This window comes from Diabrotica virgifera, chromosome 7 (genome assembly GCF_917563875.1).
Source record: "Diabrotica virgifera virgifera chromosome 7, PGI_DIABVI_V3a".
In the NCBI taxonomy this organism is placed as follows: domain Eukaryota; kingdom Metazoa; phylum Arthropoda; class Insecta; order Coleoptera; family Chrysomelidae; genus Diabrotica; species Diabrotica virgifera.
This window is the reverse complement of record NC_065449.1, coordinates 53,842,652-53,859,831: the sequence shown is the minus strand read 5'-3', so window position 1 is coordinate 53,859,831 and position 17,180 is coordinate 53,842,652. Positions and strand designations below refer to the sequence as shown.

Here is a 17,180-nt window from a genome sequence, read left to right as displayed (position 1 = left end):
AATAAGATATATTGTTATGTAAGCATGGCTACTGCAGTATATCCTGTATTCTCAGATTCTGATAAGTAGATTTTTGTGTGTGATTTTTTAGTTTATAATATTCTTGATCTCTCTAGTGTGTTTCTGTTTGACCAAATGTGTCTACGTTTTGTCTTATTAGTTCTTTCTCCATTATGTTAAGTTTACCAGTTTGAAGAAGACCTCTTATGTTTCATGTCTCTTTATTCATTGATTTTCTTCTTTATGTGAGAAAAACATTATTTATAATATTTGTAATTCAATATTTATAATAAAACTACGAATCAGACTGGCCTGGGTAGCATTCCGTAAATTAAACTTTTTCTTCCTAACGTCACTATCGCCCTATCAAGTCACCTTGACGTTGGCGATTAACATGGCGAAACTGTCTCTGTCTCGATCTATTATCATTATTTATAATATTTATAATTCATTATTTATAATAAAACGACGAATCAGACTGGCCTAGGTAGCAGTCCGTAAATTAAGCTTCTTCTTAACGTCACTAAGGCCCTATCAAGTCACCTTGACGTTGGCGATTAACATGGCGAAATTGTCTCTGTCCCGATCTATTCTAAATAGTTGTTCTGCTTTCTTTATTCCTGTCCACTCCCTGATATTCTTCAACCAAGAGGCCTGCTTTCTACCAATTCCTTTGCGCCCTTCGATTTTACCCATTATAATAAGAGAATATTAAATCGGTGTCCCCTTACTACGTGTCCAAAATAGGCCATCTTTCTATATTTGATGTTATCAAGCAGCTCGCGGGCAGCATTTGCTCTCTTAAGGACTACCACATTTGTCAGCATAGCCGTCCATGGTATTTTCAGTGTAGGTACGTCTGTGCAGCCACATTTCAAAGGCCTCCAAATAATTATTGGTGAATATTTTTAATGTCCATGCTTCGACACCATACAAGAGGACTGTGCGCTTTCGAGAGAATTATGCGCTTTTGAAGTTGAAGTTGCAAGTTATCATTACAGAAGAATGACCTCATTTTTAAAAATGTCGTGCGGGCTATCTCGATTCTACATTTTTTTCTCTTTATCTGGATCTAGTTGTTCAGTAATATGGCAACCAAGATATTTACAACTGGGTACTCTTTGAATTATATGACCATCAACATATAATCTTGAATCTTGATTGGCCAAACGGCTAAATACCATGTATTTTGTTTTTGAACAGTTTATGTTTAGGCCAAACTCTCTTCCCACTGTGTCAATAGCATTTAAAAGGTGTTGTAATCCATTCATATCATCACTTAAAATTTTTAAAAACAAAAAAACCCGCAATATCTTCGAAACGCGAATTTTTAACCAGTGTATACTTCCTGTTTTCACATATAGCTCCCAAGTTGGGACACTTACAAAGGAGGATATCGATAAAGTGGCAAAAGCGCAAAGCTTCATGGAAAGACAAATGCTGCATATAAAACTTACTGATCGCAAAAGAAACGCCTGGATCATAGGAGTAACCAAAGTGAAAGACGTTAAGGAACAGGTGGCAAAACTCAATTTGAAATTTGCAGGTCCCCCCTTCCGACAAGCAGATGAAAGATTAAACAAGCAAATAATCTAATGGCGACCATGGGAACATAAGAGAGGAAGGCCTCAGATGAGATGGAGCGACGACCTCAAAAAGCATGCCGGATCCAGATGGATGACCACGTCGCTGGTAGAGACCAGTAGAAAAGAGAAGAGAAGGCCTATGTCCAAAGATGGATAGATTAAGGCTCGTAGATAGATAAAAGAATCAATATTATACAAACCTAACTCCCATAATCAAATGCAGATAAAATTAAATGGAAAACTTGAAAACTAACACAGTCTATACCAGTACAAAGAGGAGTTAGGCAAGGTGATTAAGCCCACTGATATTTAATATCATAATGGACAAAATAATACAAGCAGTACGTCAAGATCATGGTTACAGAATAGGAAACTAAGAGATCCAAATAATGTGCTATGCAGACTACGCTGCACTAATCGCCAAAACCGGTCATGATCTCCAAAGATTAACGCACATGTTAATACACCATTTAAAAAATACAATATGATAATCTCAGCAGGAAAAACCTAAGGTATGACAACATCGAAATACCCACTAAGATGTCAAATTGAAATGGGAAACTAAGTCTAAATATCTAGGAATAGATATAATTAGGTATGGAGATATCAAAAGTTAGATTTCGAGATCTTTAAACATAGTGACTTTTCTGAGAAACCCGATATTTCCGAGAAACATCATAAGTATTATGCGGATATTACTGGATTTCTGTATGATGTGGAGATTAAAAACAGTGGTGTGTTACATGTTACATTGTACAAAATTACACAATAGAACAGATAAACTCAAAATTAATCCTACCAATATACCAAATTTGCTGTATAATGATTGTCTCTTCTTAAACCGTTTAATTTTAGATGATATATCTATGGTAATTTGATGGACTATTGTGTTTCGTACGAGAGATCAATTAGATTTGAGATAAGTGTTGATTATCTAAACAGACATAAGTGTCTAGCAAAACAGACGATTATCCAAAATTTCAAACAGTATAAAAAGTATCGCACCAGGTTGCTAGTCCACCTTACGTGGTTGTTAACAATGTTCGCGTAATATTAGTGATTACAGGTTTATAAAAAATCATGCAAGATTTTAGTAGTGAGCATAACGTATTGTGAGGTCGTAGTTTAAGACTGGCCTAATTGTCGATATGAAATAATTCAAATACTTCAGGAACATTACTTCGCTTTCGGGCGAAACATCTGAAATAGACGCCTGAACAGTGAGAGATGTCGGCGGCGTCAGGTCTATACAATTTTTTCAGCGGTCCATGGGTGACTAGACCTTATCACTGGCGTCTACATGTACTTTACAAATCGGTTTTAGGAGTATTTATTTCTTTCAAAATGTCTTGTGCCATTCATAGTATTGCAAAAGCTCGAACAGATCAATGGGTAAATGTGCCGGAAAAGTGTATGAGTTTTTTGGTGTTCTAGTGGGTGAAATTTTGGAATGAAATCAAGCTGTTACTGTGGGTAAGTTTTTTCAAAGAAATTTAAAATGGAAATCTCTGTAGTTGGCTTTACACCGCAGTTATAAAAACTTATGATTTAAATAAACACTTCCCATGTAAAATAATATGTAAAATTTTTTATTAAAAAAATTTAAAAATATCCAAATAGATTTCTAAAATTCAAAACGTTTTCTATGACTGGATGGAACTAGCCACATTACTTGACCCCAGTCAATGGTTAGTTCCATCTACTGATGCCTATATGTTTTCATTGATGATGGTCGTCCGATAGGACTATAAACGTTTTGAATTTTATAAATCTATTGGGATATTTAAAAAAAAATTTAATAAAAAATTACATACCATTTTACAATGGAAATGTTTACTCCAATCGTAAGTTTTTATTGAAATACTTTTTGACAGTTTGTGGTTTGTATTTTATTCTTTAGTATTTATCAATACAAGTTTCATTGTTGTTTTTCATCGCTTTTGCTAACGGTATTTAGTTTGCCTTCCACAATTTCATGCTATCAATGGTAACACGTTTTATCGACTGACATTACCAAATTTCGCTCAATTTTCTCGCTCTCACCCCGAACCTTCTACTATTTTGTGACAAAGCATGTATATACTAGGAAAATGTGAGCATACATTTTAAAAGCAAAGAGTTTAAACTTTGATTGCCAAATCGCTGTACGGAAACCAGATCTAAACTGCATTTAAACGGACTTAGTTGGCCTCGATTGTGTAAGAAAATAGCCATATTTTTTGCTTTGTAAACTCTTTCATTCTTTCAAACCTTTCATTTCTTTCCTGATATTTTTACTTCTGTATATTGTTTGACTTAAGCATCCTGCAGCTCTGTTTTCTCTATCTACTTGATCTTCCACTTCTGTTTCGAGCTTTCCGTAGCTAGATAGGGTACCTAGGTAGGTATATAAACTTCATCACTTTTTCTATTATCTGACCCTCCAGATCAAATTTACATCTTAGTGGATTCAATGTCATAATTCATAACCATGCATTTTTTTTGGGAAATATAATGCTAAATTTTATAACGGTTGTATTCAATTGGTGCATCATATTATGCTATAAATCCTCTTCACTTTGAGAGATTATAATCGTATGCATCGTCTGTTTTTTATTTGATGTCGTTTGTTTTTTTGACTAAAGTATTAATATCATTTTGGAATTATTTATAGTTGTTGTAGGCCTGTCGCGTTGTTTTGTATTGTAAAAAGGCTTTCTTCTTTTCTTCACATTTCGTCTGTCTTCTCTTTCTCTCAAAACCATGAGGTTTTTTTTCGATATGTTACTGTTCGTTACTTCCCTCCCTTGAGGTGCTTCTGTTGTTCTGGTAATTGTTAATTTTGAGTTTTTCCCAGACTTCTTCGATGTTATCGTTTTCTGATATTTCATTTTCAGCAATCTTCTCTGATATTTTTTTTCTCTATAAGTATTCCGTATGTTTTTCTTCGACTTTGATTTTTGTTTGCGTTGTTACCGTTCTTTTAGTTGTGATTGGTTTCATAATGATGTTTATCATCAATTCTCTATCTTCGTTTTAAACAAAAATTCTCGTTACGTTTTTTCTTTACTCCGGGCATTACTTGGTTACCTATTCTTGCGCTAAAATTCTCCATTATTATTTTCTTCGTCATTCTTTTCCTTTCTTATCTTTGTTGTTACCATTCTTCCTGATAGTATTGACACTCTTTGATCTAATTTTGATGCCTTTGGCTACACTTTGTCCTGTACTTTGTTCCTGTGCTTTTGCTACTCCACTGTCTTTTGTATTCTCTTTCTCAGTGTCTGTGTATCTTTGTTTCTTTTTCAATACTTGGGTTATTGTACTGTATTATTTGTTTCTTTGACCAGTATTCGTTTTTATGATTGGTAGGTGCTAATCTTGCCAATCACCTTCCACATTTTATCTAGACTTGGGTCCAGCTGTGGTAATTGCAGAGTTACTCGATCTATATCGCAATTACTCCAGGCGGTGTTGTTTAATTTCCAGGTACGTATCCATACAAGGGTGATTCCCGCTGGGGTAGCAGCTCCACATAGTGGATATGTTGGTCATCGCCGCTCGGCGCTCACCCTCTTCGATTCAACCAATTTGAGCAGCTACACCGAGCGCGGATCACCCTTGTATGGATACGTACGTAGAAGGTACTACAAATAGAGTTTGCTTAGTTGGCATGATTGATAAAATATATTGAAAGCTCCTAAATATTTCATAGTCGAATTATATCAGAACTTCTTTTATTGAGATAGTAAGTACTATATCTTATGAAGTGGGAAATTTAAACAATTTGGCCAAATTAAAAAAATAATATATTGTTTCAATTAGAATTCTTATATTACAGTTATGAAAAAAAAAACGTTTTAATGATTTGTCAAGTATTTTGAAGATTTACTTAAGATAATCGAAATAATTTTAAAAATGCACACTCCAAGCGTCAGTTTATAAACAAGTGTGATTTTTTCACGTACTGCTACAATAAGTGTTTTCGCCTATTGTTTTAAAAATTTATGGATTTCTGACTTTTTCCTGTCACTTCTATCATTTTATACTTTTGATCTTCTCATACCTTCACGTGGCGCATGATGGCTACCATGATGACCATAGTGACTTTAGACAACACGGCTGCTATACAGGGTAGCGAGAAAGTATGGAAACACGGTAATTTCTCGGAAACCGCTTAAACGATTGTTATAAATTTTGGTGGATAAGGGTATTCTAATACGGCCGATATTATAGTGGTAATTACATTGTTGTCAAATCTTTCGTTTTTTTGGAAATCTAATGAACTTTCTTATTTTAAACAGAGCACCCTGTATATTTTTTGCGTTTTGAAGTCCTTAAGAAATACTGATTATTTTTTATGTTATATTCCCTATACCTAAATGCCATAATTTCGGAGTTATTGCTACTTTTATTTAAAAAAAAATTAACAAATATAAATTTATTTTTTTGAACAGGGTAGATATTATTTTAGGTTCTTTGAGTTATTGGGAACAAAAAAGCTCTTTTGTAATTTTCCTCAAAAGTTAATCCTTTCCGAAATATAAACAATTTAAAACTGAAAAAAATCGAAAAATGACGATTTTCTGGGTTTAAAAACATAAGTAAAAAATATTATATTTGAAACTATGAATTGCCTACATTCAAGTTCAAACCTTATTTTATCAGAAGCCGATAAGTGATTTGGTCTTATTTCATTCTAAAACATTATTTTTTAGTTGTTAATGGTGCGCGATAGCCCGTCCTCTCATTAGCTTTATTAACAATAAAGCGATAGCTTTATTGTTAGCTATCGCTTTATAGCTATCGCTTTATAGCTTTAATCGATAGCTTTATTAACAATTAAAAAAAAAACAATGTTTTAGAATAAAATATGCCAAAAATTCCTATAGGGATCTGATAGAAAAAGGTTTGAGCTTGAATTTAGGTACTTCGTAATTTTAAAAATGATTTTTTACTTGTGTTTTTGAACCATGAAAATCGTCATTTTTTGATTTTTTTTCATTCTTAAATTGTTTATAACTCGGAAACGATTTACTTTTGAGGAAAATTACAAAAGACCTTTTTTGTTCCCAATGATCCAAAGAACCTAAAATAATGTCTACTTGGGCCGAAAAAATTGATTTTTATAAATTGTTAAATTTTTTTTTAATAAATGTAGCAATAACTCAGAAATTATGGCATTTAGGTATAGGAAACATCACATGAAAAATAATCAGTATTTATTCAAAACGTAAAAAATATACAGGGTGTTCCATTTAAAATAAGAAAGTTCATTAGATTTCCAGAAAAACGGAAGATTTGACAACAATGTAATTACCACTATAATATCGGCCGCATTAGAACACCCCTACCCACCAAAATTTATAAAAATCGTTCGAGCGGTTTCCGAGAAATCACCGTGTTTCCATACTTTCTCGCTACCCTGTATAAAGTTCGTTTTTTCCATTTTGTCATGGATTTTTATTTTCTTCAACAATTCATATTTTGAATTTTTATCATTTAAAAATGAATAACCATTTTCAATTTCGTTGCAAAACGAAAACATAGCCGAACCATATTCTAGTCCAATCAGAGAGTGCTGCAAGCACCCCTACCGGTTTCGAAACTTATTAGTCTCTCATCAGGAGGCACATATGCTGCTCTCCCTGATCCAACCAAAACAAACCCTAGCGTGCAGTCCCGGATTGCAACGAACGAAATGGCATAGATGCCCTAGCGGCAACTGCTAGCAAAAAGACTAAGTTTTCACTCTAATGGCATATAAAACAACATAATGCTATTCTACACCCTACCAGAATGAAAACAATGGGAACCTTCTCTGGTTACACCTCCGATGCTTTTACAATTTGCAAGCCATACGGATGCCGAGACTAAGGAAGATGAGGGAATTCTACAATTTACAATTCACGTCCCATCTGCTCAGCACGGTAAAGTTCCAACGAGAATGGTTCCCTTCATACTCCACACAGAGTAAATGTAATTCAAAAATGAATAACCATTTTCAATTTCGTTGCAAAACGAAAACACAGCCGAACCATATTCTAGTCCAATCAGAGAGTGCTGCAAGAACCCCTACCGGTTTCGAAACTTATTAGTCTCTCATCTCAACTTATTAGTCTCAGCATCCGTATGGCTTGCAAATTGTAGAAGCCTCGGAGGTGTAACCAGAGAAGATTTCCATTGTTTTCATTCTGGTGGGGTGTAGAATAGCATTATGTTGTTTTATATGCCATTAGAGTGAAAACTTAGTCTTCTTGCTAGCAGTTGCCGCTAGGGCATCTATGCCATTTCGTTCGTTGCAATCCGGGACTGCACGCTGGGGTTTGTTTTGGTTGGATCAGGGAGAGCAGCATATGTGCCTCCTGATGAGAGACTAATAAGTTTCGAAACAGGTAGGGGTGCTTGCAGCACTCTCTGATTGGACTAGAATATAGTTCGGCTGTGTTTTCGTTTTGCAACGAAATTGAAAATGGTTATTCATTTTTGATTTACATTTACTCTGTGTGGAGTATGAAGGGAACCATTCTCGTTGGAACTTTACCGCGCTGAGCAGATGGGACGTGAATTGTAAATTGTAGAATTCCCTCATATTCCTTAGTCGCAGCATCCGTATGGCTTGCAAATTGTAGAAGCCTCGGAGGTGTAACCAGAGAAGGTTCCCATTGTTTTCATTCTGGTGGGATGTAGAATAGCATTATGTTGTTTTATATGCCATTAGAGTGAAAACTTAGTCTTTTTATCATTTAATTTTCCAGTGTTGTTTGTTTAGAGCATACCTACTCTAGTTTAAAATAACAGCACAATCTAAAACTAGATAAGAAATCTCCTAAATTATGATCCGAATGAAAGGCTAATAAATATGAGTTGGATATAAATTACAGCCTTTTGAGGAACAAACAGGTTTTGTGTTAAACTGCATATGTATTATAAAAAAAATTGATTCTAACCTACAAATATCACAGCAGTATAACTTATAATAGCACTTTTATGTTAATATCTTATTTAGTTAAACAAACACAAGCAATAGATGAACATTAATAATTTTGAACGATGTGGGAAGGATCTTTGATAAGCAGGTCGTACCTATCTGAATTTTTTATGATTCATATTTGAAATTCCTTTACTAAGTTATGAAACAATTTTAACATTCTGAATTTTGATTTACACCCATAATAATGCTGTTTTAAAAAGTAAAACACTAGTCCTACAGTGTATTTCGCAAGGTATTAGGCACTCATTTGGGTGTTTTAGTTCGTTTTATTGCTATATACGCTCACGGCCAAAAGTAATAACGCTTTATTTCAGACATAAATTTGTTGTTCTTTAAACGGAATATTAGATTTTTTTCTGAAAAATATAATTTATAGGACATTTAAATTTTTTAAATAGATATTTCAGTGGGCATAGTAGAGAAAAGAATTGTGAAATATTTACTATGATAGTGGAACAGATTTGTATGATAATGTGAGAATATAGTATCTGAAATATTAGCTGCTGTAGAAAATTTTATTACAGAAAAAATTCCTGCTATTACGAGTTTAATCGGCTAGATATAAGATGAGTAATGTAGAAAATAGCTAATATATTTTAAATGTAAAGTTGTACTTGATCTTTACATAAATACGTTTATAAGAACGATCAAGATATGTTCAGACTACATGTTAAATAACACCGGTGAAAGAACGCATCCTTGTCTCACTTCTCTATCGATAGAGATTACCTTGATCAACTCGTCATACACTTTAATGTTGGCAATTTGGTTGTCTTATAATGATGTTCAAGCCACGCTTGATGTGCATTTTAACACGCTGCAATCGATGTAATATTCAAACAATAACATAGAAGATCTACCCAGTCCTCCAAATGCAAAGAAAACGTTGTATGGTGTAAGTTCTGGGTGCGCAGTGACAAAATTCTAAAAAGTGGTATAGCTTACCAATTACTTTCGTGCAGTGTTGTGAGTTCTCATTGTAAATAAAATACAGTTAGTTATAATTAGAGAGCGGAATATATGCAACACAACAGTACCAAAATATGCGCATATATATGCATTAAATTTACTACAAATATGCAGGTATTTTTTCTAAATTTGTCTAAATATGCAAATGCATATTAAAAATACTCAAAAATAAAACAATAGGTATATTAAATATAAACATTTATGTTTAAAAAATTCAACCTACATTTATGTTTAATACATATTTATTTTTCACATAAAAACAAATGAAATGACACACAAAAACTGATATTATAATTAAATTAAGAATCTAAATTATAGTATGAATTTATAATCAAATATTTTTCAAAATTTTCAACTAGCAACTTTTGCCTTCTATCACTAAACGTGTTTGGACACAGAAAAAGTTCGTTCTACATCTACTGATGTTATAGGACAATATTTTAATTTAGGCAGTAAACTAATTTGCCAAGTCGTAAGATCTTCAGAAAAGTTGCCTTCAAAAATACGTACAACTTTCCTCATTTAAAAAATGAAATGTGAAAATGAATGTAACTTACGATTTTGGAACAGGCCTTGCAAAATACTTTGTCTCCACTTAGCTTTAACTCGGGAAAACACTTTATCCAAGCACTTTTTTGAATGGTAGACATATTTAAATTTAATATAATATACCAATCACTTCAAAAACACTAAATCCGATACAACGTTTACTTTAAACAAATGTTGGCCGGAAACTGACAAAATAAATATTAGACCCTTAAAAGCAGGTAGGTACCTACGACTTGCTACGCTAATAAAATAATATTTTTCTGGGAACACCCATAATTGTTAAATTCAGGTAGTAATGGGAAAGTCCAGATAGATAATAATGAGCGATAGATAGATAAATAACGAGCTCGTTCATATCGAAGTTATAAAATTCCAACTAAGAGAGGAAAATTTTAAACTTTTATATAATTTATTTTTAAAATATGCAAAATAAATCGTGTTTAGCTTAAACATGCAATGTTGTGTTTGTTGTCTGAAAATATGCAATATATGCATCTATATGCACTTTGCATATATTCCGCTCTCTAGTTATAATATACTGTGAGACAATACTTGGCAACAATGATATGAATTTGTTAAATACGTGTGTCTCAGACTTCATTTCTATCATCTGCGTACCTCGCGGCTTTTCACTATCTTTGGCCAAAGTAAACAGAGTTTTGAGTTTGTGGTGAAATTATATACGAATAAAACATAAACACAACAGTAAATAAACTCGGTAACAGTAAAAAATTAAAAAAATTGGTGAGGTATTTGCTGTGCCGAATTATGTTTATCCCTGATCTGAACCGAGATAGTCTTGAAACTTAAGAGAGATCCAAAATAGCACCAATTTTAAAGTAATAAATATAAAAAATATACTAACATTGTTAAATCTATTACACTTAAAAGATAACAGCTCAAGTTGTACGATTTTTATTACAAAAGTTGGTACTATAGCTATTCCCGTTATCCTCGTCAAGAGTTTCACAATATGTAATAGTATTGAAAAGTTATAGCCTATTAAATACAATGTTGCATTATTCATTATATACTTCAAACATAAAGTTTTATATTAAATTCATGTAAAATCCTAATATCAATTTAAATATCCACCATACACTCAACAATAAAAAATATGACATATGTTCAGTTTTATTACGGTTTAATATGTATTATAAGTCTCATTTTTCTTCTGAACGTTTTTACTAAAAGTATCATTTAAAAACAGTTAGAAATCGGGAAAAAATGAATTATTTTTTTCATCGTTTTAATATACATACAGATTCCATTTTCAATAAGCAAACAGAGAGTCGAAAATATAGTTTTACAACTATCTTCCGAACGATCTCAAACACCGAAAATAACAAAAGAATACAAGAATAAGAGACAACTTTGTTGGGAAACGATTTTATCGCCGAAAAGCTCAAAAAGAGTATGGACTTCATGAAAAATGGAAAATGGCCTGGGATGGATGAAATCCTAATAGAGCAGATAAATTACTTTGGGCCAAAGGCGAGTATTTGATCTAATTAAAACTAGCGGCTTATGTAGCAAATTTCAAAATTGTGCCGCACATCAAAACTGCAAATACCTAATAGCTACAATGTGATATCCCTGCCCCTGCCATGCCATTTGTATAAACTAGATGAACGCCTTATTTTTAATTGCATCCAGGCATAATTAGATGCAATTCTCTCTCTCTCTCTCTCTCTCTCTCTCTCTCTCTCTCTCTCTCTCTCTCTCTCTCTCTCTCTCTCATTTGGCGCTACAGGTCAAGTGGGGCCCTGGTCCCCCCAGCATCCTCCTCCTGGCGGTATCTCTATCCCTGGCTGCTCTCCTCCAGTTATCCGTCTTAGTATCAATTCTCACACGTCGCCAGATTGGCAGACAACCGATGGACAAAACGTATTGTCGAGTGGAGACCACGAGAAGAAGCACTACGGAGAAAACGGCATGGTATATACCATAGAAGAAAAAGCAGAGGTGATGAGGTCCACACTAGAAAGAGAATGCAGGCTAAACTACCACCCAGACGAGGACGTAGAAGAAATCAAAGAGCAAGAAGAAAGACCAGAAGATCCAGAAGACATCATCCCCCCAACATCACCGGAAGAAATAAATGAACATATAAAAAACAGTTCACCGAGGAAAGCGCCTGGTCTAGATGAAATAACAAAGAGAGCCCTAAAATACTTGCCCATAAGAGCTATAGTGTACTTTACAAGCATAGTGAACGCGATACTAAGATATAAAATATTCCCAAACAGATGGAAAGAGGCCCATGGTATTATGATTCCAAAACCTGGCAAGAACCACACGTTCCCGCAGAACTACAGGCCAATAAGTTTACTCCCAGCGATTATCAAGATAGTGGAAAGAATTATTCTCAGCACACTGCAAGCGGAAACAAACAGACTAGAGATAATCCCTGAAGCTCAATTCGTATTCAGAGCAGAGCACTCCAGCGAGCTACAAGTCTCAAACTAACTGAGTACATAGCAGCTGGATTCAACGATAAGCAGTACACTGGAGCAGCATTCCTGGATGTAAGCAAAGCTTTCGACAGAGTATGGCATAAGGGGCTCATATATAAAATGCGAGGTTGTGGGTACAGCGGGGCGATGACAAGGCTGATCTCTTCGTACTTGGGCGGCCGGAGTTTCAGGGTTCGGATAGGACAAGTCCTGTCCGAGCTCGGAAGCCCGGAGGCTGGAGTACCACAGGGAGCAGTCCTGTCACCTCTGCTGTACACAATATACACCGCAGACGTACCTAGATCACCAGGTACCCTTATGAGTCTCTACGCCGACGACACAGCGATAGCGGCCAAACATAGAAACGTAGATATATCAGTGACAAACCTGCAAACAGCGTTAGAAGACATCGAGGAATGGAGTATAAAGTGTATAAAGAGTATAAAGTAAAAAAGACACAAGCGGTACTATACAAGAAAGGAAGACAACAGCCAGAAGAACAATTGACGGTGCAGAACAACCGCATCGAGTGGAAAAATGAAGCCAAATACCTGGGAGTCATTATGGATAAAGGATTAACGTTCCAAAAACACGTAGCAGCCACAGTCCCGAAGGCCAATACGGCGAGAGCAACATTAAGAGGACTCACAGGCAGAAAAAAATAAATATTAAGACTAAAAACGAGGTTAAGATTAATAAACAGCATAATATTACCGGTATTAACATACGCATCTCTCGCATGGGGACTAGTAAGCAAAACTCACAAAAAGAAGATAGTTCACAACAGCAGCCTAAACGAAGCAGCCAAAGTCCCGAGGTACGTAGCAGAAAGATTCCTGTTCAGAGAGCTACAACAGGTGAGAGTCACCGAAATGATGACAGACAAGGCAAGGGTCAAATTCGCGGAGCTGGAACACCACCCAAGCCCCATACTGCGAGAGATGCTAGGGTATGACGCATTCCACCGATGGAAGCGCAAACGTCCTAAACAGCAAAGAGTGGAATAAAGTAAAGGAAATAAAGTGAGACACACAGAATAAAGAGAAAGTAAAGTGATAAAGAAACAAAAATAAAAAAATAGTAGATAGTTCGTAGCTCGAAACACCAAGTGTCGAAGAAACACGTAACCCAAGCGTAGGTCCAACCCCACGATCAGGTAAAGGCAGCCCTTAAAAAATAGAAGAAAAAAGCGTAAGCCACCAAAAAGAATTAAAAAAAAAAAACAAAAAAAAGGCGCAAGCCACTAAAAGATATTTATAAAACATAAAAACAAAAAAATACTTGAGCATTAAGCCTATGTACTGAGCTCAGTGGGGCTTGGTACAATGACTTGGGGCCCAAGAAAGCAATTTTTAGTTAAGCGGATAAGTAATTAGAAGATAAAGGCATAGAGCGCTTCACGCTGGCCTAGTTTTGAGTTCGATTAGGGCACCACTTTGGAATCTTATTACCCAGGATTCCATTGTGAAGAGCATTTGGCTACGATAGTTGTGTCCCCATCGCGCATCAGCGTGCTATGGGGGGAAAAGGGATGGCCAGGGACATTGGAGCGAGGTGGGGTGATCCCTGTTTTTTACTCGGGTCAAAATACCTCGCCCCAATGAACTGTTACATCCTAATGTACTTTTTCGATAGGGTGGACATCTCCCACAGGTCGGGTTAAATCGAATTGCTTGCTTGAGAAGCACTACGGAGCAGAGGACGAGCACCAACCAGATGCGCTGACGATCTGAAGCGTATTGTCGGCAACTGGATGCAAGCCGCACAAAACAGAGAAAGATGGAAAGAGATGAGGGAGACCTATGTCCAGCAGTGGACGAGTACGGGTTGATGATGATGATCAATTCTCACTTCGTCTATCCACCTCTTCCTTGGTTTTCCTACTGATCGACGTCCCACCATAGTTCCACTAAGCATTCTACTAGGCTACTATGTTCTACAATTAGACGCAACACTAATTCCAAAATAAGCAATCTTCAGGTCAGGCAAATCCTGAGTAGGCCAAGTACTGAATCTAATAGAGTACATAGAGGAGAGATTTTATAGAAAATCACAGCGGCATACGATACAATAAACAATAGAACCGTGTTAACTAAGATCTATAACACTGTGCTAAACTATAATAATTTAGTAAAGATCATTAGGTCATTGACAGATAATACCTCTTCTTCACGTCGTGCTAAATTGAAAGGAGAGGAGATATTGAACTCAAATAAATGAAAGCAGAAAGCGTTCTGGCTTCGTCATCATTTTATATCTATACGAACGACCGGCCAATGTGCCTCCAAGCTAAAAGCGTTGTTTACGTTGACGATCTTGGTATTGCTGATTGCAGAAAATTTTTCGAAAAATTCATAAGACTGCTGTGATTCTCGAATAGAACTCAAAATTCCACTACATTTAAATACAATTAACATGAAGTAAAACTCTCTAGTGTAGTTGGTATATTTAATAAAAATTATAAAACATTTTAAAAATCCAAACGGATTACGTTCATAACGTTTTCGGACTTACAGTCCGTTTGGATTTAAAAATTTTTTTTTATAATTTTTATTAAATATACCAACTACACTAGGGAGTTTTACTTCATGTTAATTTTATTTAACTAGATGGTATACAGCCAACCTTCGGGTATTATCCCGTTTTATTTTTCCACTACATTTATCAAAATGCTATTTCAGGTCGACTCTCCTCTATACAGTTGAACGTGGACTCGTGGACCCTTAAAACATCAACGGTAAATAAATTGGAAGCCTTTGAAATGTGGATCTATCGGAGAATCTTCAGAGATTTCTGTGGAAGACTTGCCACCATATAGTCAACATGTGAACAAGTCAATTTTGGGCTAAAATGGTACCTGGAGCATAATACATTGGATATTTTATACATCCTTATTTAAGTTCACATATTTCATCTGTTTCCATGACGGATCAATTGTAAAGGGTTTTAACCCACATATTTTGGTATTTTGGTGGTTAGCATGTTAGAATCACGTAAGCACTGATGACGATCGGTCATCCGATCGAAAACTAGTTCTGTGATGTAGCCCTTTTTAGGGATTTTAACAAATATACCTTTTATAAAGGATTTTATTCGATTTTGTAATAATACATTGGATATTTTATACATCCTTATTTAAGTTCACATATTTCATCTGTTTCCATGACGGATCAATTGTAAAGGGTTTTAACCCACATATTTTGGTATTTTGGTGGTTAGCATGTTAGAATCACGTAAGCACTGATGACGATCGGTCATCCGATCGAAAACTAGTTCTGTGATGTAGCCCTTTTTAGGGATTTTAACAAATATACCTTTTATAAAGGATTTTATTCGATTTTGTAATATATGGTATACAGCCAACTACAGGAAACCTTTTTCCTCGTGGATTTTTAAAAAGAAAGGTTTAAATGAAGAAAACAGGATGGACAGAAATGACATGCTAAAAAAAGTAAAGCATACCGATCCCTGAAAAGAAAAAAGTTGAGAAAGAAAAATGATTTAAGACTGTCCTCATGCCAAACTATGAAAATTTAGGACACTAAGCTAAGAAGGAGTCAAACGTATTTAAGATCTAATCCGTTTTTGAAAACAAGTCTGATTAAAGCGTAAATCTTAATATCAGCTAGAGTTGGCTTATAAGGTGGCGGTTACATTGGATGCGAGTTCGTACGAAAATCCGATCGTACGAATTCGTAAGAATAAGTCCGAAATCATCAGAATGAATCAGATGCGTACAATGTTATACGAGAAATCGATTGTATTTAATAGTATTGTGGTGTTCAGCTGATTATAGTCACAAAATGGATCTCGAAAAGTTAATGATACTAGTCCGAGAAACATAATCCTTATGGGACCATAAAAGTAAACAATACAACAACCTAGATTTGAAACAATGTGAAAAATCTGATATATCGACGAATAAAGTTTCGTACAAATTCGCATCCAATGTAACCGCGGCCTAAGACGATAATTCATCCGAAGCTTTTCTTTTTTGGAGTATTAAAACGTATCTGGGGATGAAGACAGCTCTTCAGACTAGTATTTTAAATAGTTTTCCCGTTATGTGAAATATCTTGGTGTAAAAATTACCCTAGTACTTACCTTATATAGTAGAATCTATAATAATTATAATTTTGACGCATACATTAATATAAATTTTCTGATTGCGCTAATGTTCCAACAATATCATTATAATTTCTAAACCTTCTAATATTAAATAGCACGATAGGCTAAAACGTACATTCGTCATTACTAGTAGCTGATATTACACTAATAGCTATATAATATACTAATAGCTCAACATATATATTTGAATATAAACGCCATAAAAATTATCTAAATGGTAGTAAAACAAGAAGATTACAAATTTAAAAAAATGGTTTTAATTTTCATTCATCTAAATTAGTAACAAATGTATAAATTAGCACCAACTCTAATTGGATTCATTAAAATCCTTCTAGTTTAATCTGACATCAGTATAATGTGAGAAGTGTGGTCAAAAACTGTTTTGATATTCAATCTAGTGTAAATCAAAACTGACGACTAAATAATAGACCAGGGATTTTATTAATAGAAACACATTTATTAAGTGACTACTTAGATGTTTTAATGCTAATTAATTTCAAATTTTTACAAAAAATATTA

The 17,180-nt window shown here is 34.7% G+C and overlaps 1 protein-coding gene across 4 annotated transcripts in view; it reads left to right on the top strand.

Annotated features, from left to right (window-relative positions):
- LOC114334647 (uncharacterized) overlaps positions 1–17,180 on the top strand; it is a 702,930-nt gene that overhangs the window by 635,475 nt on the left and 50,275 nt on the right. The window contains exon 1 of one of the 4 annotated variants that reach the window (XM_028284770.2): positions 2,584–3,059. The exons of the other annotated variants lie outside the window; for them this stretch is intronic. Coding sequence (XP_028140571.1) covers positions 3,037–3,059 — 23 coding nt within the window. The 5' untranslated portion in view covers positions 2,584–3,036. Of the gene's footprint in view, positions 1–2,583; positions 3,060–17,180 lie in introns of those variants that run through there. 4 annotated transcript variants of the gene reach the window in all.